The 27,416-nt window shown below is 38.2% G+C and overlaps 1 protein-coding gene across 2 annotated transcripts in view; it reads left to right on the top strand.

Annotated features, from left to right (window-relative positions):
• The window catches only part of LOC120852590 (transmembrane protein 45A-like), a 72,460-nt gene extending 45,380 nt beyond the window's left edge, over positions 1 to 27,080 (top strand). For both annotated transcript variants that reach the window (XM_040225924.1, XM_040225930.1), the window contains exons 2-6: positions 1,067 to 1,258; positions 1,961 to 2,173; positions 5,816 to 6,000; positions 14,828 to 14,973; positions 26,663 to 27,080. In XM_040225924.1, the coding sequence (XP_040081858.1) occupies positions 1,067 to 1,258; positions 1,961 to 2,173; positions 5,816 to 6,000; positions 14,828 to 14,973; positions 26,663 to 26,756 (830 nt within the window). In that variant the 3' untranslated portion in view covers positions 26,757 to 27,080. The remainder of the gene's footprint in view (positions 1 to 1,066; positions 1,259 to 1,960; positions 2,174 to 5,815; positions 6,001 to 14,827; positions 14,974 to 26,662) is intronic.
• The last annotated feature ends 336 nt before the right edge of the window (positions 27,081 to 27,416 follow it).

The raw sequence follows: 27,416 nt of genomic DNA, 5'->3' as shown, positions 1-27,416 counted from the left end.
TGGAAGTTCTTGTTTCTTGTTCTGTTGAAGGCTAGCTTGGAGAATTTTGAGCATTACTTTCCTAGGGTGTGAGATGAGTGCAATGATTTTGTGTAGTGCTGACCAAAAAGGAGAATATGTCTGATTTTTATTGCTCAATCATGTAGCAATGGAATGAACAGAATTTGCAGTTTGTTTTAGCTTGGTATCCCTTTGGATCTGCTTGATTAAGCTATTGAACCTCAACATTTAAATGACTTAACCCAATAAAGGGCTGTTTCTTGCAGAAATCTGATGCAGGCTGTTTGATTGTCTTCTATCTTGTAGATATGCTATGCACAGGTTGCCAAGGCAGGGGAAAAGCGAGTTAAAGGAATCATGTAGGTTCTTAACTGACTCAACCTGGACGTGACAAATGCCACAGTCCACTGCTCAGAACTGGAAATATGATTCTGATCAAATGGCGATGTGGCTGGGAAAAGTGTGGAAGAGTGCACAGATATTTGAATAAGTCCTAATGATCTTTTCCACACTCTTGATGTTTGATACTTTGAAATTGCCTATTTAAAAATTCTTGTAGGCAGTTTTATATCACTTCAAGTTTTAAACATAAAGATAAAACTTTCCTGTTACTTTCTTTCAAATATATTTAAAATGTGTTGGTTGAGTACACACTATCATTTTTCAGAGACCTTTTCAGTTCTCTGTTAAAAACAATGATGTTTTTTTTCCCAATAGTTGTGAGGTTTGGGTAAGTCATTTCACTTCCTATACTCGTATCTCAATTGAAAATGTGATTTAACCCTTGATTTATGGGTATGTTGTGAAAATTAAGTTAGAGATCACATGTAAACCACTTGACATAGTGTCTAGAAAAAGGTAAGTGTTCAACAAATGTGCATTTTTCTACTTGTTGGTATTGTTGATATTGTAATGGGTCTACTACTGTCGTCAGTAATACTGGATCCTCTGACTCAGTGGCATATCTACCATTATCAGAGATAATATACTTTACAGAAAAAGTGACACTTAGGCCAAGTTCTAGAAATGAAATGCCTTCATCTTCTCTATGTTCTTATTTTGGTAGTCATGGGGGATTTCAAAGGCCATGCTTTCCCTGGATTCATCTTAATTACATTTGGGATTTGGTGGACTACAAAGTGCGTTCTGAAATATGCCTTCAAAAAGCAGAAGCCGACTTCCTACTTTGATTCCAAAGCATTATTCTATCGAACAGAAATGTTGGAGGGAATTGTGCTAGTTGGAGTGGCTTTAATCGGTGAGTGACCCTTTTCTGTGTTCTGTTTGCTTTCTTGGTGTATTTTCACATGCAAAGAGAAGACTGAATATCAAAACAAGAGATTACTAAAATAAATTTTTTATTCAAATACATCTGAATACATATTCTAATTGTATTTCTGTTTTTTATTGCTTGATCATGTACCAGTTCAGTTCAAGCATGGTTTTCTAACAGTTCACTTCAGTTGCTCAGTTGTACCTGGTTATCCTTAATTGGGGAGAAGCTGAACTCTAGCATTTTAATCCTGAACCAAGCACAACTCCCAACCCCAAGATGTACTGTGTAAGAAGGAAGTAATCAGATGCTATAGGATTAATCTCACAAATCTAAATCCAAAATTACTCAGGATTTATCTAGTCGTTAGATTAAAAAAGGAACTTAGTCCGTCAGTGGAACTGATCAGGGAACTCAGTGGAACGAAGACCTTTAGCTCTGAAGATCTGACATAGCTGTTTGACAAAATTGGCTGTCTTTGATTAAAAGAGATTATCCGAACCAGTCTTTTAAGCTCTAAACCAGTCTAAAGAATCAGTGCTCAGCTGTGAGGTAATGGCCCAGAAAGAAGAATCAGTACCATAAAAAGACAATATATTGGGCTAAGCTGTAGGCTGATCCTTCTGCACTTCAGTTTTCAGTAAAGTTGTGGAAAGATGGCTTAAAGTGTGATTTATCCCTCTGCAGGCATCCTTGCAGGACAGTTTGTTCCTGGAGGACCGCACTTGATCTTATATGACTACAAAAAGGATCAGTGGGTTAGACTTCTAGACTGGCATCATTTTACCATGTACCTCTTCTTTGGGCTGCTGGGTGTGACAAACATCTTATGTTCCACCATCAGGTCACTTCCTGCCTCCTTTAGCAAGTTAATGCTATTAAATGCCTTATTTGTGGAGGGTAAGTATGAGTGTTTTCATTTATCTTTCATTATTATTGGATATTTGTCTAGCCCTTTACAACAATAAAGGGCACCTTTCCTTTGGTGTCCTGGTACAGCCTTGACCTGTAGGCCAGCTGTCTGGGTCATGGTAAGCTATTGAGGTGTCCTAGACAGGATGCCAAAGATTTCCCTTCCCTACTAACTTAGTTAGTAAAACTGGACAAGCACAATCATTCAGGTATTGTATTCAAATTTCACATCTACCTTAAAGAACCACCTGCCATGCTTGTTTATCTCAGGTTTATTCTGGAGATGATCATTATTTCCATTTTTAACACAACAAACTGAGCTCAGAGTAGTGAAGCATTGTTGTTGCTGTTTAGACACTCAGTTCAGTTCAGTTCAGTCGTTCAGGCGCGTCCGACTCTTTGCGACCCCATGAATCGCAGCACGTCAGGCCTTCCTGTCCATTACCATCTCCCAGAGTTCACTCAGACTCACATCCATCGAGTCAGTGATGCCATCCAGCCATCTCATCCTCTGTCGTCCCCTTCTCCTCCTGCCCCCAGTCCCTCCCAGCATCAGAGTCTTTTCCAGTGAGTCAGCTCTTCACATGAGGTGGCCAAAGTACTGGAGCTTCAGCTTTAGCATCATTCCTTCCAAAGAAATCCCAGGGTTGATCTCCTTCAGAATGGACTGGTTGGATCTCCCTGCAGTCCAAGGAACTCTCAAGAGTCTTCTCCAACACCACAGTTCAAAAGCATCAATTCTTCGGCACTCAGCCTTCTTCACAGTCCAACTCTCACATCCATTCATGACCACAGGAAAAACCATAGCCTTGACTAGACGGACCTTAGTCAGCAGAGTAATGTCTCTGCTTTTGAATATGCTATCTAGGTTGGTCATAACTTTTCTTCCAAGGAGTAAGCATCTTTTAATTTCATGGCTGTAGTCACCATCTGCAGTGATTTTGGAGCCCAAAAAATAAAGTCTGACATTGTTTCCACTGTTTCCCCATCTATTTCCCATGAAGTGATGGGACTGGATGCCATGATATTCGTTTTCTGAATGTTGAGCTTTAAGCCAACTTTTTCACTCTTCAGATTCACTTTCATCAAGAGGCTTTTTAGCTCCTCTTCACTTTCTGCCATAATGGTGCTGTCATCTGCACATCTGAGGTTAATGATAGTTCTCCCGGCAACCTTGATTCCAGCTTGTGTTTCTTCCAGTCCAGCATTTCTCAAGATGTACTCTGCATATAAGTTAAATAAGCAGGGTGACAATATGCAGCCTTGACGTACTCCTTTTCCTATTTGGAACCAGTCTGTTGTTCCATGTCCAGTTCTAACTGTTGCTTCCTGACCTGCATACAGATTTCTCAAGAGGCAGGGCAGGTGGTCTCGGATTCCCATCTCTCTCAGAATTTTCCTCAGTTCTTTGTGATCCACACAGTCAAAGGCTTTGGCATAGTCAATAAAACAGAAATAGGTGTTTTTCTGGAACTCTCTTGCTTTTTCCATAATCCAGTGGATGTTGGCAATTTGATCTCTGGTTCCTCTGCCTTTTCTAAAACCAGCTTGAACATCAGGAAGTTCACAATTCACGTATTGCTGAAGCCTGGCTTGGAGAATTTTGAGCATTACTTTACTAGCATGTGAGATGAGTGCAATTGTGCGGTAGTTTGAGCATTCTTTTGCATTGCCTTTCTTTGGAATTGGAATGAAAACTGATCTTTTCCAGTCCGTGGCCACTGCTGAGTTTTCCAGATTTGCTGGCATATTGAGTGTAGCACTTTCACAGCATCATCTTTCAGGATTTGAAAGAGCTCAACTGGAATTCCATCACCTCCACTAGCTTTGTTCGTAGTGATGCTTTCTAAGGCCCACTTGACTTCACATTCCAGGATGTCTAGCTCTAGATGAGTGATCACACCATCGTGATTATCTGGGTCATGAAGATCTTTTTTGTACAGTTCTTCTGTGTATCCTTGCCACCTCTTCTTAATATCTTCTGCTTCTGTTAGGTCCATACCATTTCTCTCCTTTATCGAGCCCATCTTTGCATGAAATGTTCCCTTGGTATCTCTAATTTTCTTGAAGAGATCTCTAGTCTTTCCCATTCTGTTCTTTTCCTCTATTTCTTTGCATTGATTGCTGAAGAAAGCTTTGTTATCTCTTCTTGCTATTCTTTGGAACTCTGCATTCAGATGCTTATATCTTTCCTTTTCTCCTTTGCTTTTCACTTCTCTTCTTTTCATAGCTATTTGCAAGGCCTTCCCAGACACTCAGTTGTGTCCAATTCTTTGTGATCCCACGGACTGAAATCCATCAGGCTTCTCTGTCTGTGAGATTTCCCAGGCAAGAATACTGGAGTGGGTTGCTATTTCCTTCTCTGGAGTTAGTAAAGCATAAATATCCTCCAATGAAGAGATCACTCAAAGCAGAGTAGTTCTCATACCTATGAAGTAGTCTTTTTAATATTGATATAATGAAACTCCACCATTACATGATAAAACAGAGTCCGAAAAATCCAGTCACATAAAATTGAGGTCCTAACACTTTTTGTTCAGTTGGCCTCCCTGTTACTGCATAAGAAAACACTGATGACAAGTATTTAATGCTTTGTTTTCATTTATTTTATACGTATGGAGAAGGAAATGGCAACCCACTCCAGTACTGTTGCCTGGAGAATCCCATGGAAGAGGAGCCTGGTGGGCTACAGTCCATGGGGTCACAGAGGAGTTGGACACGACTTAGTGACTGAACAGCAACATTTTATATGTAAGGGTAGATTGGTCATAGAACTAAAAAGCCCCCAATTATCAAGAGCAGTCCTTTCTAATGTCCACCTTGCTTCCTATGTCTAAAGATAAGCACGTTTGCCAAATGCTCTTTGAGAACAAGGGATAGATAAAAGTTGGGCAACAGTCACCAACAGCATGAGTCTCATTATCTCAGATGTTATCATGTTATTTTAAACTTTTTATTTTATATGGAGTATAGTCAATTAACAATGCTGTGATAGTTTCAGGTGGACAGCAAAGGGACTCAACCATACATATCTGCATGTATCCATTCACACCGAAGCTATTCTCCGGATGTTACCATATTCTGAATGAACATCTTTTCCTCCACATCCAAATGAAAAGGATGAAGTTGAAGCCACTATTCTGTCCATAGGATTAAAAATATAGTTAGTTACTACTTCTTGGGAGCTTCCAGAGAAACTTACCCTACCCATCGAAGTCCACTCTTTTGATTGGTGTTTATATTTGCTGCCTCCAGTAGATGAAATTGCTTAAGGAAAGACTTTATTTCATTCATCTGTCCATTTGCCCTAACTCCTGGTCCCCTGCCTTCATCATGCTTATTATTTATCCTTTTGCATAAAATATGCTTTGAAATTTAGTTAGTTGAAAATGTCATCATGTATTGGAGAAGAGAATAAAGACTGGGGAAGGGAAAAGGAGATTTCAAAGATTACATCGTAAACAGTTATAGTGATGACTCCAAAAATGCTAGAGATTTCCATTATTATGGGAAGCAGTGGGCACCTCATATTTTGGACAAATGTGTGTGCTTTATGTAAAGCTGTGTGGAGATGGGGGAGGAACAGTAGTGTCATTGAGAAAGACAAACCATTTTTTCTGCCTCTGACAGCTTTTGTCTTCTACAATCACACTCACGGCCGGGAAGTGCTGGACATCTTTGTGCACAAGCTTCTGTTCTTGGTCGTCTGTTTGACAGGCCTGGTTGCCTTCACAGAGCTCTTCATACAGGCCAATATAACTGTGGAACTTCTGCGGACAAGCCTTTTCCTGCTTCAGGGAAGCTGGTTCTGGCAGGTGAGTTGGGGCCTCCAGTGAATGTGCCTGGTGTCGGCACTGATGGCCTTCTCTCTTTGATTATGGGTGTTGTACCCTGGAACCCAAAGACTTCCTTCTGATATGCTGCTGGTAGTGAGAATGCAGGACTTTGAGGGGCCCAGCAGCCCTAGTGAGAATAGTGACGAAGGAGGTGGGAGGTGTACACCTTCATCACACACCTGAATATCCATTTTGTAGGAACTCTGAGCTGGTGCTTAGCTGGAAGCAGTTCCTGATGCTCAAGCCACTTAAAGCCTAATGGGTAATAAGCTCGAGAAACATAAGGAAGGCAGGAAAGGGAGGGAATTATTATGTCTTGAGGAATAAGTATGTGCCGGCCCCTGGACATGACTTTTACATACACATTGTTTCATTTTCATTTTGTCTTCACACAACTTGGAAGTTAGATATTATCATCCCTAACTGACTGATAAAGAGACTCAGAGAGAGCAAGTTACTTGCTCAGGATCACACAGTAGTGGAACTAGGATCTAATGTGGGTCTGTCTGACTCCAAATCCCAGGCACTTTTACTGTTGACTCCCTAACCTTGGAGTGTTGTTGAAAACATGTATTCCAATCAGTGAACATATACTTTATCAGTTCAGTTCGGTCAGTCATGTCCGACTCTTTGTGACCCCATGGACTGCAGCACACCAGGCCTCCCTGTCCATCATCAACTCCTGGAGTTTACTCAAATTCATATCCATTGAGTTGGTGATGCCATCCAACCATCTCATCCTCTGTCCGAACATACATTCATGGATATAAGGAAAGTCTGGAATGAAAGGTGAATGTGGTTTAATCACAGAAGATTTCTTAGAGGAGATTTTTAGTCACATAAGTGCAGGGGTTTGGGATGATGAGGTTCTTCCAGGGATTTGCATTTCAGTGAAAATTGATAAGAAAGCCCTGGTAGACTCAGAGAAACATCATGGTCAAATGGGGGCTAGGAAAGATGTGATATTTAAGCTTGTGGGGAGTAGAAAGATGTGGGGGAGTAGAAAGGTTGTTGGAGCACAGGCTTGTAAATAGTGGCCGAGATTCAGGGGGTTTTTGAAGGTAAAATGATTTGGAAAAAATAACAAATATCTTATCATGGTATAATTTGATAATCAGTGAATTTAACCAGTTGGTATATAGATGTTGTATTGTGAGATTATTTATCATCAGTTGGGAAGCTAAATAGAATGGCATGTAAGATGTGATTATGCATTCTATATCTCTTGATTGGAATATTTTACTATGTTCTGGTATTGCCAATTCAAAATTAAAATTAAATTAAAAAAATTTAACAGTGATAATTTCAGGTCAAGATGACACAGTGAGTTTATGCTTCAGTGTATTGCCTCTGCTTCAAATATGTAACAATGACACATAAACTATCAAAAATACCTATAAAATAAAAAGTAAATTAAAAGAATAGAAAAGTAAATGAAAGTAAGAGAGTTTAAAAATACATAGTTGCAAGTTAAACACCACAAACAAAAATAGGGCAAGCCACCAGTGAATAGAATAGAAATAGAATAGAATAGACATTCATAGACTGAGCAGAGCTGGGCTGCCGCTCTGCGGACTCCAAGTCTGGGGTAGGCATGATGGTTGGTTATTTGGATTCAGGGGAACTAAAAGGAAATTAAAGATTTCTCTGGATGTAGGGGTAAAGTCAAGCTCTTCGACTCTTTTTAATTAAATGTTTCTAAATATTCTCTATTTCTAATTGCTTTCCATCCAGTTGATCATTCACTTTCTGATAGAGGTATGTTAAAATTTTATGTTATATTTATGGATTTGTCAGTTTCTCCTAATTTTCAGTTTTCTGTAATGTCATGAGGCTATATTCTTCTCTTCTCTTTCTAGTTTTTTGAGTTGAATATTCACTTATATTTAATTTTTCTTATTTTTATATAAATATTCCTAAGACTGTAGAATTCCTCCTAAACATTAGTATAACTACCTCCTATGAAATTTTGTATGTGGTAGCTTTCACCTTGGGCAATTTTGAATGTTGCATTTTCTATGTGCTTTCCTCTTTAATTTATGAGTTATTTAGAAACATTCTTTTCAATTTCCAAAAATACTCTTTTTATTTTATTATTTGTTTTCAATTGCTTTGTATGTGTTCCCTTTGAAATGTGTCAAGACTTCTTTGGGATGTAGCCCAATGTCAGTGGTAGTATAATCTATATATTTGAGAAGAGAGTATATTCCATCTTTTGGGCTGACAATTATCCACAAGTTTATGCAATCCAATTTCTTAAAGAGCTAAATATTCAAATAAAGAAAGTAAGATAAAAGGAGGAAACCAAAGATAGTTGAATAAAGTAATAATACAATTAACAGCAGAACTGATGAAACTAATCAGTGTTCCATTAAAAATTAATGATTAATTAATTAAATATCTGAGGGAGGAAGCTGTGAACTTTTGCAACTGAGCATAGGTTGGCTTAATGTTGTCCCTTTTGGCGGAGTAATAATGTTTTCATATTTCCCCAAGAGCTTTTCTAAGGAAGATATATGAGGTTAAATTTTGAGGGTATAAATCTGAGATTATTTTTAAAACTTTCTACCCATCATTATTTCCAGACTAGTATTTTTCTTTACTGGGTGGTCAGACTAAATGACATTTGAGACTTGGAGAAAAATGAATATTTGATACCAATACAAGCAAACATACTAGCAGGATAGGAAGCTTTAGCCATGGTACATGTCCCTCGTCCCCTCTGTGCTGGATTCTTCTAAAACAAAAATGTTTCAGGGACTTAGGTGAATTTATTACGCTTCCATGTTTGGTTGCTTTGAATGTTTATTCCCCAAAGTCTATCTCAAGCTAATAAAATTACATTGTTATTTGCTTTTCACAATGGTTTTCTCCCACTACTTCTCCATACATGATGTCCTCTTCATTATGGGGGACTGCAATGCAAAAGTAGGAAGTTAAGAGCTGCCTGGAGTAACAGGAAAATTTGGCCTTGGAGTACAAAATGAAGCAGGGCAAATGCTAACAGAGTTTTGCCAAGAGAATGCACTGATCATAGCAAACACCCTCTTCCAACAACACAAGAGAGGGCTCTACCCATGGACATCACCAGATGGTCAATATCAAAATCAGATTGATTTATTCTTTGCAGCCAAATGGAGAAGCTCTATACAGTCAGCAAAAACAAGACGGGAGCTGACTGTGGCTTAGATCACGAACTCCTTACTGCCAAATTCAGACTTAAATTGAAGAAAGTAGGGAAAACCACTAGACCATTCAGGTACCAAAATTAAATCCCTTATGATTATAGTGGAAGTGAGAAATAGCTTCAAAAGATTAGATCTGATAGACAGAATGCCTGAAGAACTATGGATGGAGGCTTGTGACTTTGTACAGGAGACAGGGATCAAAACCATCCCCAAGAAGAAAGGCAAAAAGGCAAAATGGTTGTCTGAGGAGGCCTTAGAAATAGCTGAGAAAAGAAGAGAGGCTAAAGGCAAAGGAGAAAAGGAAAGATATACCCATTTGAATGCAGAGTTCCAAAGAATAGCAAGGAGACTTAAGAAAGCCTTCCTCAGTGATCAGTGTAAAGAATTAGAGGAAAACAATAGAATGGGAAAGACTAGAGATCTCTTCAAGAAAATTAGAGATACCAAGGGAACATTTCATGCAAAGATGGCTCAATAAAAGACAGAAATGATATGGACCTAACAAAAGCAGAAGATATTAAGAAGAGGTGGCAAGAATACACAGAAGAACTGTACAAAAAAGATCTTCATGACCCAGATAACCATGGTGGTGTGATCACTCACCTAGAGTCAAACATCTTGGAATGGGAAGTCAAGTGGGCCTTAGGAAGCATCACTACAAACAAAGCTAGTGGAGGTGCTGGAATTCTAGTTGAGCTATTTCAGATCCTAAAAGATGATGCTGTGAAAGTGCTGCACTCAGTATGCCAGCAAATCTGGAAAACTCAGCAGTGGCCACAGGACTGGAAAAGGTCAGTTTTCATTCCAATCCCAAAGAAAGGCCATGCCAAAGAATGCTCAAACTACCACACAGTTGCATGCATCTCACACACTAGCAAAGTAATGTTCAAAATTCTCCGTGCCAGGCTTCAATAGTACATGAACTGTGTGAACTTCTAGATGTTCAAGCTGAATTTAGAAAAGGCAGAAGAACCCGAGATCAAGTTGCCAACATCAACTGGATCATCAAAAAAGCAAGAGAGTTCCAGAAGAACATCTACTTCTGCTTTCTTGACTGTGCCAAAGCATTTGACTGTGTTTGTTGTGTGGACCACAACAAACTGTGGAAAATTTTTAAAGAGAGGGGGATACCAGACCACCTTACCTGCCTCCTGAGAAATGTGTATGCAGGTCAAGAAGCAACAGCTAGAACTGGACATAGAACAACAGACTGGTTCCAAATAGAGAAAGGCGTACGTCAAGGCTGTATGTTATCATCCTACTTATTTAACTTATATGCAGAATACATCATGTGAAATGCTGGGCTGGAGGAAGTACAAGCTTGAATCAAGATTGCCGGGAGAAATATCAATAACCTCAGATATGCAGATAACATTACCCTTATGGCAGAAAGCAAAGAAGAACTAAAGAGCCTCTTGATGAAAGTGAAAGGGGAGAGTGAAAAAGCTGGCTTAAAGCTCAACATTCAGAAAACGAAGATCATGGCGTCTGGTCCCATCACTTCATGGCAAATAGATGGGGAAACACTGGAAACAGTGAGAGACTATTTTGGGGGGCTCTAAAATCACTGCAGATGGTGACTGCCAATATGAAATTAAAATGCTTGCTCTGTGGAAGTAAGGCTATGACTAACAGCTATTAAAAAGCAGAGACATTACTTTACCAACAAAAGTCCATCTAGTCAAAGCTGTGGTTTTTCCAATAGTCATGTATGGATGTGAGAGTTGGAGTATAAAGAAAGTTGAGTGCCGAAGAATTGATGCTTTTGAACTGTGGTGTTGGAGAAGACTCTTGAGAGTCCCTTGGACTGCAAGGAGATCCAACCAGTCAATCCTAAAGGAAGTAAGTCCTGAAAATTTATTGGAAAGACTAATGCTGAAGCTGAAAGTCAAATACTTTGGCCTCCTGATGCGAAGAACCAACTTACTGGAAAAAACCTGATGCTGGGAAAGATTGAAGGCGAGAGGAAAAGGGGACGACAGAGGATGAGATGGTTGAATGGCCTCACCAACACAATGGACATGAGTCTGAGTGGGCTGTAAGAGTTGGTGATGTATAAGGAAGCCTGGAGTGCTACAGTCCATGGGGTCACAGAGGATCTGACAGTACTGAGCAACTGAAATGAACTGAAGCAATATATAGGCTTCCCTGGTAGCTCAGCTTGTAAAGAATCCACCAGCAATGCAGGAGACCCTGGTTCAATTCCTAGGTCAGGAAGATTCCCTGGAGAAGGGGTAGGCTATCCACTTCCATATTTTGGACTTGCCTGGTGACTCAGGAGCTGGCCTTTTTGTCTGTTTGGAGACAAAGGGGCAGGCTTGTGCCTTACTTAGTTTTCTTATCTGTAAAATAGAGACAAGAAAAGGAGTCTGGCCCCTGGGATGTAGAGAAGGGCAGGAAGGAGTTATTATAGACTATCTAGCTTATTTCAGCTCTGATATTTTAGAAAAATTTATGAATGTGACATCGATTAATAAATAAAGTACATAGCACCAGTGTAAAAATGAAGGCCTCTGGACTGCTCCACTTGGTCAGGCAGCTACCAACCTGAATGATGAATCGATGGAGAACCTGTGCTTTGGAACACAGGTCTGGTGTGGCCAGATATTTCTATTTTTAGAAATAAGCTGAGATGTACTTTTGTGCAAAGTTCCCTAATTTTAGAAGTGTAGTAAACTAATTCAAACTATTTTAAAAATGTGCAGGGCAGGCAAAGCATGCCTGTGATATAGATGTGGCTCAGCATCTGCTAGTCTATAATCTGTGTTCTAAGGGAGAAATAGTACCATGTCTTCATGGGACCAACTACTGTCTTAGTACTGATTGTTCAAACTGTATCAAACTGCTGAGATGACTCACACAGACCCTTGTATCCAAGTCACTGTCCTTCACCCTGCCCCATACAATATGTTTTCTTTTGGACTTCTCTGGTGACGCAGTGGATAAGAATTCGCCTACCAGTGCAGGGACCACTGGTTCGATTTCTGGTCCGGGAACATTCCACATGACACAGAGAAGCTAAGCCTGTGCTCCACAATTACTGAAGCCTGTGCAACCTAGAGCCTATGCTCCCCAACTGGAGAGACCACAGCAATGAGAAGAAGCCCACGCACCAAAACAAAGAGTAGCAGCTGCTTGCTGCAACTAGAGAAAGCCCGTGCACAGCAACGAAGACCCAGCAAAACCAAAAATAAATAGATAAATAAAAAGTTAAAGCAGTTACCTTTTGTGTCTAGCTTCTTTCTCTAACATAATGTTTTCATTATATTAATTCACATTGTATTATGTATTAATATGTCATTATTTCTTATGGTTGAATAATATTGTTATATGGAATAACCACATTTTGCTTATTCATCATCAATTGATGGACATTTGGATTTTTTTCAGCTTTTGGCCCTTGTGTAAATGCTGTCATGTAATTTTGTGTAGGAATTTTTTATTTGAATACCTCTTTTCAATTATGTGGGGCATATATAGTACCTAGAATAAAATTGCCAGGTCATGTGATAATTCTACATTTAACTTTTTGAGAAACTGTCAAAGTGTTTTCCACATGGCTAAACCATTCTACATTCTCACCAGCAATGCATAAGGATTCCACTTTTGCCATAGCCTTACCTATACTTGTTACTTATTATTACTACCATCCTAGGGGATACTAATATCTCATAGTGAAGTGGTATCTCATAGTGGTTTTGGTTTGTATTTCTCTAATAACTTGATGATATTCATAATTTTTTTGAGCTTATCAACCATTTGTATGCCTCTTGGGAAATGAGTCTTCTCGCCCTTTGCCCATTAAATATTTTTTTGGCTTTTTGTTGAGATTTAGGATTTCTTTATATAGTCTAGATATCAATTCCTTATTAGATACATGATTTGCAAGGATTTTCTCCTATGCATAGGATTTTCTTTTTATTTTCTTGATACTGTCCTTTGATGTACAAAAATTCTTAATTTTAATGTGTCTTGGTGTCATGTATAAGAAATCATCACTAAAACCCAGGACATGAAATTTTTCCTTATGTTTTCTTCTAGAAGTTATGATTTTAGTTCTCATATTTAGGCTTTTGATTCATTTTGAGTTAATTTTTTATATATGGTATAAAATAAGGGTAAATAATATATATATTTTTTGCATGTATATATTCATTTGTCCCAGCACCAGTTGTTGAAGAGACTTAAACTTCCCCATTGAATGGCGTTGGCACTCTTGTCAAAAACCAATTTATTACAGGTTTATGGTCTTATTTCTGGACTCACAATTCTATTTCATTGATCTGTATGTCTACCATTATGTTAGTACCACAATATTTTGATTATTGTAGTTTTTGTCATAAGTTTTGAAATCACTAAGTGTAAGACTTACAACTTTGCTTTACTTTTTCAAGGCTGTTTGGGCTATTCAGGGTCCCTTGCAATACCACATACATTTTATAATCAGATTTCCATTTCTGCAAAAAAAAGACCATTGGGATTTTGATAGGGATCATTGTGAATCTGTGGAGTGCTTTGGGTGCTATTGCCATCGTAACAATATTAAATGCTCCAGTTCATGAACATGCGTTATACTCTCATTTATTTAGATCTTTGATCTCTTTTGACAATGTTTTGTAGTTTGCAAGGTACACGACTTGAGCCTCCTTGATTAAATTTATTCCTAAATATTTTATTCTTTTCAGTGCTTGTATAAGTGGAGTTGTTTCCCTAATTTATTTTTTTGAATTGTCCATTACATGTTTTGAGTGTTGATTTTGTATCCTGCAAGTTTGCTAAATTCATTTATTAGCTCTAATAGGCTTTTTGTGGATTCTTTAGAATTTTCTATACATAAGGTCATTTTATTTGTGAATATAGATAGTTCTACTTCTTCCTTTGCAGTGTGGATGCCCTTTATCTATTTTTATTGACTAGTTGCTCTGGCTAGACCTTCTAGTACAGTGTTGAACAGAAATGGTAAAATCAAACACTCTGTCTTGCTCCTGATCTTAGGAGACAAACTTTAAGTATAAATATAATGTTACCAGTGGGCTTTGTTTATTTCAAAAACTTAAAAAAAAACTCTGATTTTGAAATAACAGAGTGAAACTGAGCAACTTAGAATCCTACCAAATTCTCTGAAAGTCTACCAATCTACAGAGATGACTCAGTTCAGTTCAGTTCAGTCGCTCAGTCGTGTCCGACTCTTTGTGACCCCATGAATCGCAGCATGCCAGGCCTCCCTGTCCATCATCAACTCCCGGAGTTCACTCAGACTCACGGCCATCAAGTCAGTGATGCCATCCAGCCATCTCATCCTCTGTCGTCCCCTTCTTTTCCTGCTCCCAATCCCTCCCAGCATCAAAGTCTTTTCCAATGAGTCAACTCTTTGCATGAGGTGGCCAAAGTAGTCATATTTTGAAAATTGATCTGTAAATATCCTAAACATTTTTGCAAAAATATGATTTAGTAGATATTGTCTATCTTAGTAAAACAGATAGTTTCTTATCTGTAGCATCTCAGATAATGGGAGTTATCTGTCACCATTAATCTTGAAAGAAACCATTTTGAACTGCACCATCTTTGGCAATATGGCTGGTAATGCTTTAATGTTCACTCTTTCTTTTAAATTACAGATTGGGTTTGTCCTTTATCCCCTCAACGGAGGCCCTCCTTGGGATTTAGTGGATCATAACAACATTATGTTTCTCACTATGTGCTTTTGCTGGCATTATGCAACAGCCATTATCATCACTGGAGCAATTTATGCCTTTGTCACCTGGTAAGTTAGTGATTTTTGTTCATAGAAATTCTGTTTTTTTGTTTTTGTTTTTTTTTTGTATACCATCATCAAGACTCAACAGTCTGAACTTTAAGTTCAAAGAGGTATTTTATTCCTTGCTGCTGCTGCTGCTGCTAAGTAGCTTTAGTTGTGTCCGACTCTTCGCCACCCCATAGATGGCAGCCCACCAGGCTCCCCCATCCCTGGGATTCTCCAGGCAAGAACACTGGAGTGGGCTGCCATTTCCTTCTCCAATTTTATTCCTTAGCATTCCACAAACAGGGTAATATAGCAGAAAATTATCTACAAACACAAACATTTCCAATTAAAATAATAAATGCTGGTTTAAGATTGGAATAGCTAGAGTGTCTCTGCTGTACTCTGAACCTATGCATCACCCTTCAATATGTTCTTCTGTGCCTTCACGTCTTTGCATATTCTGTTTTCTTTCCCAAATGGTCATCAACATACCTGTAGTGAGCCCCCTCCATTTGCTCATGTGTACATCAGTTATGACACTTCCCAAATGTGGTGGCATTTTTGACCAACATGTATGCCTCTCATTAACTTTGAATATCTGATTAATTTGATATTTGCTATAATATTTGTAACAGTAAGATTAAGTTGAATGCTACATGTTTTTACAAGGACTTTGATACAGTGTTTCATGATGGGTGAGGAGCAATGTAACAGATTGCTAAGAACCCATGTTTCCAGCTCTGCTTCTTGTCAGCTAAAAGACTTTGGGTAAATTATTTAACTACATTAAATATCAGTTTTGTTGTCTGCAAAATGGGGATAATGATGGTACCTAAATGAGATCATATCATTAAACTGCCCTTAATATAATAAGAGTTCAACAGAAATTCTTCTTACCCTTGCTCTTTTTTTCCCTGCTTTGGTTCCTATGATAGATTTCTTTTTCAATTGAAGTACAATTGACATGGGCTTCCCTGGTGGTTCAGTGGTAAAGAATTAGCCTGCTAATGCAAGAGATGGGGGTTCGGTTCCTGGGTTGGGAATATCCCCTGGAGAAGGAAATGGCAACCCACTCCAGTATTCTTGCTTGGGAAGTCCCATGACAGAGGAGCCTGGCAGGCTATAGCCTAAGGGGTTGCAAAGAGTCAGACACAACCTAGAGACTAAACAACGACCACCACAATTGACATACAACATTATACTAGTTTCATTTTGTACAGCATAATGATTCAACTTTTGTATACATTGCAAAATGACCACCACAATCAGTCTATTAATAGTTACACCATCTGTCACCATATTAATGTTACAAAATTTTTTTCTTGTGATGAGAACTTTCAAGACTTACTTTTTTAACCAACTTTCACATCTGCAATACAATATTTTTGACTATAGTCACTGTGTTATATACAAAATCCCCATGACTTATTTTATTCTGTTTTTTACAATTTTTAATTTTATATTATAGTACAGTTGATTAACAGTGTGGTGCTAATTAAAGTATACAGAATAGTGATTCAGTTATACATTTACATGTATCTAATTTTATATTGTAGTACAGTTGATTAACAGGGTTGTGCTAATTAAAGTGTACAGAATAGTGATTCAGTTATACATATAACTCAAATTCTTTTCCCACTTAGTTTATTATAGAATATTTAGCAGAGTTCTCTATGCTATACAGTCAGTCCTCTTTGGTTATCCATTTTAGAGGCAGCAGTGTGTACAAATCAATTCCAAACTCTAAATATCCCTCCCCCCACTATTCTCCCCTGTAACTATAAGTTCCTTCTCTAAGTCTGTGAGTCTATTTCTGTTTCATAAATAAGATATGATATTTCTTTCTCTGTCTGACTTACTTTACTAAATATGACAATCTCTGGGTCTACCCATGTTGCTGCAAATAGCAGTATTCTTTTTAATGGCTGAGTAATATTCCTTTGTATAAATACGTACTACACATTCTTTATCCATTTTCTACTGATGGACATTTAGGTTGCTTCCATATCTTGTCTACTGTCAAGAATGCTTCAGTGAACATTGGGGTGCATGTATCCTTTTGGATCATGTTTTTCTCTGGTTGTATGCCCAGGAGTGGGATTGCAGGATCATATGGTAACTCTATTTTTAGCTTCTTAAGGAATCTCCATACTGTTTTGGAAGTCCTAGCTACAGCAATCAGAGAAGATAAAGAAATACATGAAATTCAAATGAGAAAGAAGTTAAATTTATGTCACTGTTTGCAAATGACATGATACTATACATGTAGAAAATGTTTTAGAAAATCCTAAAAACACCAAAAGAAAACTACTAGAGCTCATTATGAATTTGGTAAATTTGCAGGTTACAGAATTAATACATAGAAGTCTGTTCTTACCTATAGTTAAGTCGCTTGGTCAGTTGTGTCCGACTCTTTGCGACGCCATGGACTGTAGCCCACCAGGGTCTTCCACCCATGGGATTCTCCAGGCAAGAATACTGGAGTGGGTTGCTATTTCCTTCTCCAGGGGATCCCGACCCAGGGATCGAACCCAGGTCTCCTGCATTGCAGGCAGATGCTTTAACCTCTGAGCCACCGTCTATATACTAACAATAAAAGATCAGAAAGAAAATTCAATAAATAACCCCATTTACCAAGAATAACAACTTGGTAATAACAAGAATAACAACCCCACTACAAGAATAAAATATCTTGGAATAAACCTACCTAAGGAGACCAAAGACCTGTATTCCCCAAACTATAAGACTTACTTATTTTATAACTGGAATTTTGTACCTTTTGATCCCCTGCACCCATTTTTGCCTACCTCCCCCAACTCTGGCAACCATGAATCTGTTCCTTGTTTTGTTTGTTCCTTTGTGTTTTAGATCTCACAGATAAGTAAAATCATTTGGTATTTGTCTTTCTCTATCTGTCTTATTGTGTTTAGCCTAATACCTCAAGGTCCATTTCATTCTTTTTTATGGTTGAGTAATATTCTATTATATACATATAAGTATAAAATACTTATCTTGTATGTATAGACACATATATAAAACATCTCCTTTATCCATTCATCAATTGATAGGCATTTGTTTCCATATCCTGGTTTGCGTGTGTGTGTTCAGTTGAGTCTGACTCTGTGCGACCCTGTGGACTATAACCCACTGGCTTCTCTGTCCATGGGATTCTCCAGGTAAAAATACTGGAATGGGTTGCCATTTCCTTCTTCAGGGGATGTTCCTGACCTAGGGATCAAACTCACCTCTCCTACATCTTCTGCCCTGCAGGCAGATTCTTTACCCCTGAGCCACTGGGGAAACCCAAATATTTTGGTTATTATATTATAAATACAGCATAATGAACCTAGAGGTGCCTTTTTGAATTAGTGTTTTCATTTTCTTCAGATAAATACCCAGAAGTAGATTTGCTGGATTGTATGGTACTTCTGTTTTTAATTTTTTGAGGACACTTTATGCTATTTTCTGTAGTGGCTATACCAATTTACATTTCTACCAAATAGTACATCAGCGTTCTCTTTTCTCTATATTCTGGCCAATACTTGTTATATCATGTCCTTTTGATAACAGCTGTTCTACAGGTGTGCCTTTTAGTTGTCTGTAGGTCTTCTTTGGAAAAATGTCTATTCAGATTCTCTATTTTTAAATTGAATTTTCGTTGTTGTTGTTATTGGGTTGTTTGCTTTCTTTATGTATTTTGGATATAACCTTTATCAGATATCATTTAGGAATATCTTCTTCCATTCAGTATTTCCTTTTTATTTTGTTGATGGTTTCCTTCGTTGTGCAGAAGCTTTCTATTTGATGTAGTTCCATTTGTTTGGTTTTTCTTTTGTTGCCTATTCCTTTGGAGTCAGATTCAGAAAATATCAACAAGAGCAATACCAAGGAACTTAGCACTTATATTTTCCTCTAGGATTTTTATGGTTTTAGTCCTACATTCAAGACTTTAATCCACTTTGAGTTAGTTTTTATGTATGGTATAAGATAGTGTCCCACTTTTATTATTTTGCACATGGCTGTACAATTTTCCCAGCACAACAAAAAGACTGGCCTTTTCTCATTTTATATTCTTGCCTCCTTTATCATAAATTAATTGACCATTTATTTATGAGTTTAGTTCTTTATTTTTGTCATTGATCTATGGGTTTGTTTTTATGCCAATATCATACTGTTTTGATTTTATAGCTTTGTTGTATAGTCTGAAATTAGAAAGTATGATTCCCCCCCCAGCTTTGTTCTTTTTTAAGAAGAACAACAACTTCTTTTTGGCTATTCAGGATCTTTTGTGATTCCATACAAGCTTTGGGATTGTTTGTTCTATTTCTGTGAAAAATGCCATTCATAATTTGATAGAGATTGTATTGAATCTGTAGATCAATTTGGGTAATGTAGACATTTTAATGATATTAATTTTTCTAGTCCATAAGCATGGAATATCATTCCATTTATTTGTGTCTTCTTCAATTATTTTTATCAATGTTTTATTGTTTTTAGCATATAGGTCTTTCATTTCCTTGGTTAAATTTGTTCATAGGTATTTTATTCTTTTTGATGCCATTGTAAATGGGATTGTTTTCTTAATATCTCTTTCTAATAGTTCCTTGTTACTGTATAAAATGTAACATGTTTGCATATTGATTTTGTACCATGCAGCTTTACTAAATTTATTTATTAATTCTAACAGTTTTTTTGGTGGAGTCTTTAGGATTTTCTATATTGAGTATCATGTCATCTGCAAATAGTAACAGTTTTACCTCTTCCTTTACAATTTGGATGCCTTTTTTTCTTGCCTAAATGCTATGGCTAGAACTTAAACTTTATTTTGACTAAAAGTAGTGAGAGTGAACCTTATTGTCTTGGTCCTGATTTTAAGGAATAAAATTTCATGACTTCATCACTGAGTATGGTGTTACCTGTGAGGATGTTGTATATGGTCTTTATTATGTTAGGATACATCTTTTTATATCCATTTGTTGAAAGTTTTTATCATAAATGATGTTGAATTTTGTCAAATGTTTTTATACATCTATTGAGATAATCATATGATTTTAATCCTTCTTTTTGTTAGTGTGATATATTACATTGATTAATTTGTGGATGTTGAACTATTCTTACATCCCTAGAATAAATCCCACTTGATCAGGGTATTTGATCCTTTTAATATAGCTTTAATTCAGTTTACTTATATTGTTGAAAGTTTTGCACCTATTTTTATCAGTGATATTGGCCTGTAATTTTCTTTTTTGTATGTGATATCTTTGTCTGATTTTAGTGTGAGGGTAATGTTGGTTTCTCCTTTTTTATTTCTAATTTTATTTGAGCCTTCTCTCTTTTATTCCATCCCTGGTGGCTCAGATGGTAAAGAATCTGCCTGCAATGTGGGAGACCTGGGTTTGATCCCTGGGTCGGGAAAATCCCCTGGAGAAGGAAATGGCACCCCACTTCACTATTTTTGTCTGGAGAATCCCATGATCACAGCAGCCTGGCAGGCTACAGTCCATGGGCTCACAAAGAATCAGACATGACTAAATGACTAACATTTCATTTTCATTTTCTTTTTTCCTTAGTGAGTCTCGCTAAAGGTTTGTCAATTTTGTTTAAATTTTTTCAAATAACCAGCTGTTTGTTTCACTGATCTCTTCTATTGTCTTTTCACTTTCTATTTCATTTATTTCTACTTTGATCTTTACTATTTACTTCCTTATGGTAATTTTGGGGTTTTTTTGCTCTTCTTTTTCTAGCTGCCTTTGGTGTAAAAGTGAGGTTGTTTATTTGAAATTTTTCTTATTTCTTGAGGTAGGACTATTGCTATAAACTTCCATCTTACAACTGCTTTTGTTGCATTGCATAGATTTTGGTATGTTGTATTTCCATTTTCCACTTGTCTCCAGGTGGTTTTTAATTTCTCCTCTGATATAACACTGGTGCTAGCAAGTTAGAATGAGAGTACAAAAATACTGGCACTAGCAAGTAGAGAGGGAAGAAAGCAAAAATTTTACCTGCCAGTGCTTCCATTCCTGGGAGAGAATCCTAACAGATTTCTTCCTTGCTGGCAGATGCTTTAAGATTAGCAAATGAATCCCATTCACATATGGTCTGGACTCTTCAAACTGTGGTTTTCGTGCTGTATGGCCAGGTGGGTGAGTCTGCATGCAAGCCCATTAAGAGTGGAATCTCCATTCCTTACAGCCCTTTGGTTCTTCTGGACATCAGCCCTGTTGGTCTTCAAAGCCAGATGTTTTAGGGGCTCATCTCATCAATGCAAGTCCCAAGGGCTCAGGTGCCTGATATAGGGCACAAATTCTTGCTCCTCAGGAAGAAGCTCTGTATCTGTGAGATCTCATAGACTGTGGGTCTCCACCCTGGAGGTGGGGTTTTTGGTGGGACCTTGTCTCTGCCTCTTTTACCCCTCTCACTGTGGACCTTTTGTCCTTTATTGTAGAGGAGCTGTTTGGCTAGTTTTCAGGCCCTTTTCTATTTCCATAGGGAATTGTTCCTTATGTAGCTGTAGATTTGCTGTGTCCATGGGAGGAGGTGAATTCAGGACCTTCCTAGGCTGCTATCTTGAACCAGCTCCCCCACCCACTCTTGTTCTTTTTATTATTCTTCTTGTTCTTGTTCTCCTTCTTCTTCTGTATCAAAAATTGTATAAGGGATAGACCCTATGGGGAGAGAGAGAGAGTTTAAATATAGTATGATAAATGGAAATAGTGTAAGAATAAAGCACTATTGGAACACACAGGAGGCCTCCTCACAATTGAGAATTAAGCTGCAGCTTGAAGGATGATTAGGAATAGAATGGAATGAGCAAGGTTCCTTATTTCCATTAGCATGGTAGGTAATGCCAAACCACAGTTGGCTTGGCTGATTCCAACTATTAATCATGCAGGCTCTAGTCCTTCAGACTTTAGCATTGATTGAAGTGTTCTATATCTGCAGTCTCCATCATGTAGCCATGATCCATGTGTGATAATTGTGTACTTGACATGTGCCTTGTTATTGTTGTTGCTATTTAGTTGCCAAGTCATATCTGACTCTTTTGAGACCCCATGTCCTGTAGCTTGCAGGACTCCTCTGTCCATGGGACTTTCCAGGCAAGAATACTGGAGTGGTTTGACATTTCCTTCTCCAGAGGATCTTCCCAACCCAGTGCTACATTAATTTTAATTAATTTTAGCTTTCATATATACATAGTGACCATCATTTTGGATAGTACATGTCTAGCATGTTCTCTTGATCCCTAAATTCAGTAGTTGATTCGAGGCCCAATGGGGTCTCAGCCTATGCCCAAACTAGCTTTCTAGTCCTCTCTCTAGATGTTTCCGCAGCTACCTCTACTGCTCTGTGCTTCTTTGGGCTTTACTGCTAAAGAGCTTTGGTGCTGTGTCTCTGGGTGAAAAAGCCTTTTCCTTGTCTAGCTCCCAGATGTCTCTCGTAGGCTTTGATTTGTAGTTACCTCCTTCTAGAGGTCTAAGTGCTATGCCCGCTTGAAATTCTACCTTCTTATTGAATGATTTCTATTAGTCCTATTCATTTCCCCCAAAGCATGTGTATGCACTGGTGGTTAAGGTTCACTCTGCCACTGAGTGAAACTTGACTTCTTCCTCTGTTATTTTAGGCTTACTTCTGGGCCTCATCTCCTTAGGGTTTGGGCAGCCTCCAAGAATAAAGCTGGCATTCAAGAAGCCTCTCTATTCCATGTCAGTTCTAGAGCCAAAAGAAGACTATTGTTTCTTTCTGTTTTAAAAACCTTCAGACCCCTAATGAGCCTCTTATCCACGTATAGTTTTCTACTACTACTACTACTAAGTCACTTCAGTTGTGTCCGACTCTGTGCGACCCCAGAGACGGCAGCCCACCAGGCTCCCCCGTCCCTGGGATTCCCAGGCAAGAACACTGGAGTGGGTTGCCATTTCCTTCTCCAGTTTTCCTTTAAAATTGGAGGAAGTTACATTTCAGTACACACAAGCAAAGTCGTATCCAACTCTTTGTGACCCCATGGACTGTAGCCCACCAGGCTCCTCTGTCCATGGAATTCTTTAGGCAAGAATACTGGGGTAGGTTGCCATTGCCTTCTCCAGTATAGTTTTCTAGAAACCAGAAACTCCATGTTTACTTTTGCAACTGACTCTCCTTCCCTGGCACCCTGGACTTCTTGACAACATGTTGTCTCTACCTGGCATATCCAATCAAATGCTCATCTCTTCTATGAAAACTTAAGTGATTGTTCTAGTCTTTGCTTATCTCCTTGCATGAATTTACAGTACTTTAGTCTTGATCACACATTTTAACAGTTTTGATCTATCTTGTGATATTTACTATTGGCTCATGTTAGGCTTATCTGCTAACTAGATTGTGCTACCTGGAGGAAAAGATCTTTTTCATATCTCTCACTGATCTTGGCATACTCTCAATAAACACTTATTTTCTATTTTAACAGCTCTGCTTCAGAACTACTCAAACAGGATTCAGTTGTTTGGGAATCATGTTTTATATGCTTTTAAGTTTTACTCTCATACTGCTTATGAAATATAAGGCCAAGGGCTTGTATTCTGATATATTTTAATATAATATTAAGCAGTAGATTAAACAATATCACAAAGATTGAATGTTGACTTTTAGTGAGGTTATATGTACGATAATTCAATTCAATCCTGTAGTCATGAAGAGCTTTGAAAATCTGTACATCTGGGTTTGACTGTGAAGTGGATTGTAACTCAGTCACAGGTGATAGGTTTAAAGGACATTCTATCTGAATTTATTTGACAAAGCACAAAGATCACCATGGAAACAAAACTGGGTTATGGAACTGCTGCCCCCCAAATCTCTGAAAAATGAAGCTGTGCTTTCCAGCTTTCCTGAATAATGATTTAAAGATTGCCTCATCTAGTCCCATGCCTGTTATTCTCATGAGAGCTCATAGGAAAGACCGATCTGTTGGGAAATCTTATTGTGTGGTTTACTGTATTTCCCATATAAACTTACATAAACATCACTGTGATAGAGAAGTATTTCAAAAGCCCCTCTCGATGGACAGAGAAATATTACCCATTTTCAGGTTGGTTTTTCAAGCAAATGATTCTTGTGAGCCATTTTGAAGAATAAAATAGAAATGACCAAATTCATGGTAGATGGTAGTTTGCCTTTTGGAAGTTTGATTTCCACTTCAACTCTGGAAGTATACCCAGAGTCTCAGCTCTGCTCTATATTAAGAGCAGAAGAGAACATGTGGGAGCAAAAGCCCAGACACACCTTGAACTTAGTTTCCTGAACTTGCACCATTCCAGGAGCTAGCAATTATTTGTACTTCCTCTTTATTATTCCATCCCTCAATCTCTCCCCAGTAGCCATTTCTGTGTGTGTCAATACCAAGGGCTTCAGGGTGTGGACAGAGCCTGAATATGCCTCAGCTTGATGGTGTCTAACAACAGCAGATATAACTCAGAGAGGAGGAATCTGTAACAGGAATAGTCACTATGTTAACACTGTTAACTGTGTAAACAATTTCTACAGCAAATTTGCTACAGACAAATGAGTTCCATTCTGAGAGCATGTTCATAAGATCAATTTGTTTGTAAGTGCAACAGTTAGCCTAGGAACCCAACTAACACAATTGTATATATATATCTGTATATCATACTATACTGTAATAGGTTTATAATACTTTTCCCACAAGTAATAGTGAAAGTGAAGTCGCTCAGTCGTGTCCGACTCTTTGTGACCCGTGGACTATAGCCCACCAAGCTCCTCCGTCCATGAGATTCTCCAGGCAAGAGTACTGGAGTGGATTGCCATTTCCTTCTCCAGGGGATCTTCCCGACCCAGGGATCAAACCCAGGTTTTCCACACTGCAAGTAATATGTACATAAAAAACAAACACAAAAATAAAGAAGTATTTTTAACCTCACAATACAGTACCTTGAAAAGTACAGTACTATAGTACAACAGCTGGCATATAAGGGCTGGCATGCACATTTACATATTTGAAAGTGTGCAAATTGAAGTTTCACATGTAGGCAACTTACTACAATAAATAGCTAGTTCTTTGTTTCACTTCTGAAGAGTCATCAAGAATGAATCTAATGAATATACTAACTAATTAATCCCTTTCATTTAGCACCTACTCAGGTTGTGCAATGTGGAGATAACCGTGTGGGTTTAAAAAATGAAATGATACACTGTCCCAGTTTTAACCTTAATTAAAACTATTAGCTTTTCATGAAAACTATGCCTTGAAGAGTTGAGAACGTTGGGAACCAGGTCAATGGTCAACTAATTATCAAGGCGAACAATTTTGAATAGCTTTTCTTGGCTTCTGATGAGTCAGTAGATGTTACTGATAACCATTCAATTGTTGTGTGTTGGAGAAATTAATGTTGAGTTGGAAGTGACTGAAGAATTACCTCTGGGTAGATGAGTGATATGAACTCCTGTAGGATTGCTCCACAGTCCACTGAATCATCACATACATAGTGAACCACTATTATGAACCAGTAAACAATTATTCTATGAACCATAGAACAATTATTATGATTATTCTAGACTCTGACAAGAGTTAGAGCAGTAAATAACATGAAGCTTCTGCTCTTAGGAAGTTCATGTTCTAGTGAGATCCAGAGCACAAGTAAAACCCTGGTGTATTGAGAGGGGTGGGCCAGACCTTCTTTGGGAGAAAAAGAAAACAAGTGTAAAGTTACAGATAGGCTGGTGATGTTTTTCATAAAACAATAATGATTTCGGATTTGGTTTATCAGTTTGTTTGCATATCCTTATGTACCTCTGGAAGTTAACAATCCATGGGGTCGCTAAGAATTTGGTACTACTGAGCAACTTCACTTTCACTTTTCACTTTCATGCATTGGAGAAGGAAATGGCAACCCACCCCAGTATTCTTGCCTGGAGAATCCCAGGGACGGGGGAGCCTAGTGGGCTGCCGTCTATGGGGTCGCGCAGAGTTGGACACGACTGAAGCGACTTGGCAGCAGCAGCAGCAGCAGCAGCAACAGCAGCACAGCACCATTTCTTCACAAATAATCCTGCACAGGAAAAGCTTTACGTAGTTCTGATTACATCAGAAAAGTTGAGAGCCTGCTGAGTTTCTGCTACCAAAAAACTTGGCATCTTCCAATGCTGAAATTTCCCCAGCATCTACAGAGTCTCTTAGTCTATGAAAACAGTTACAAGAATAGAGGTTACTTCTTTCAGCTTTTTAGTGCATCAGGGACCATCACATGTAACAGAACAGCCTGGGGCCAGCATAGAAGCAGCTCTCTGAAGACACAGTAAGGGCTGCAGTGCAGCCCAGACTTGACATGGGGCTCAACCTGGGGAAGGAGATGGCTTCATGGGCTTCCTTCTCAGGACAGGGCTCCTTTTTGTAATACTCAGCTGAGCTCAGTTTCTTCAGGGCCTACTACAGTCCAGAGATTCTTTTGTTTGTCTTAGAAATGATTAAAGTTATGAATTTTGAATATGATGCAAACAATCATGTTACATAGTAGAGGTTTATTGTGTCTGTTTGCTTATAGACTGCTTTAATCCACAAAATGTTTGCAGGTAAATCCAAAGCCAAATAAAAGTGATTTTCTTTTGAGGGGTGCCTCTTCCATTTGCACAGATAAATTGGAGTTTGTTGTACTATAGATACAGATAGTGTGTGGTTTTAATTTTAAATGGAATACTGTAAGATGACTTTCATTCTCCTCAGGTTGGTTAAATCTCGATTTACGAGGTTCTGCCCTTCAGAAGTTGAACTGCTGAAAAATGCTGAACGAGAACAAGATTCAGAAGAAGAGATGTGACTTTGATGGCATCCAGTCTTTCTAGATGAAGTTTTTCTTTTTCTATTTAGTTACAGTTTTGCCTGTTTATCTTTTGTTTGGAGAACAACTGATTGAGAATGATTCTTGGTGTCATGATATTGGGGGCTTGAGGTGGCTCTCCCTAGGTTAGTTAAAGCATGATGCTCACATTCTGAAAAATATTTGTTTTGTTTGCCTTATAGATATATATGCTCAAGGTTCCTGGGCTTACTATCACTTGTAACTCATAGATGGGATTTCACTTGTTTACCATCTTGCTATAGTGGGAAATAAATAAATTCATGGACCTTGGTTCAAACACCACAGATATTTTTGTTATTCAGCTGCACCCCACCTTTATATCATGAAGACAGAACCTGTGTGACACTGAAATTCCTTTTCGTGAGATATCTCTTTCTGTAGCACCTGCGTTCTCTCCTGGGAAGAGCAAGCTGGAAGTCATCCTGTGGTGCACTCTCTCAAAGAAGATAAAAGGGATGATCCATGGTTACAGAAGGGCACATAGCAAAAAAGCCATGAAAATCTAGGAAAGGAGAGTTTGCATATTATCTATAGAGGAAAAAGTCACATGGCTTAGGATGGCCACCATGCCATCCCCTCTGCTAAAATAACTGAGGGCTTAAAACAGAAGCTTTTTAT

Source organism: Oryx dammah, unplaced genomic scaffold (assembly GCF_014754425.2).
Source record: "Oryx dammah isolate SB20612 unplaced genomic scaffold, SCBI_Odam_1.1 HiC_scaffold_2, whole genome shotgun sequence".
NCBI classification, from domain to species: domain Eukaryota; kingdom Metazoa; phylum Chordata; class Mammalia; order Artiodactyla; family Bovidae; genus Oryx; species Oryx dammah.
The sequence above is the reverse complement of the archived record's forward strand: the minus strand, read 5'-3'. Positions and strand labels throughout refer to the sequence as shown.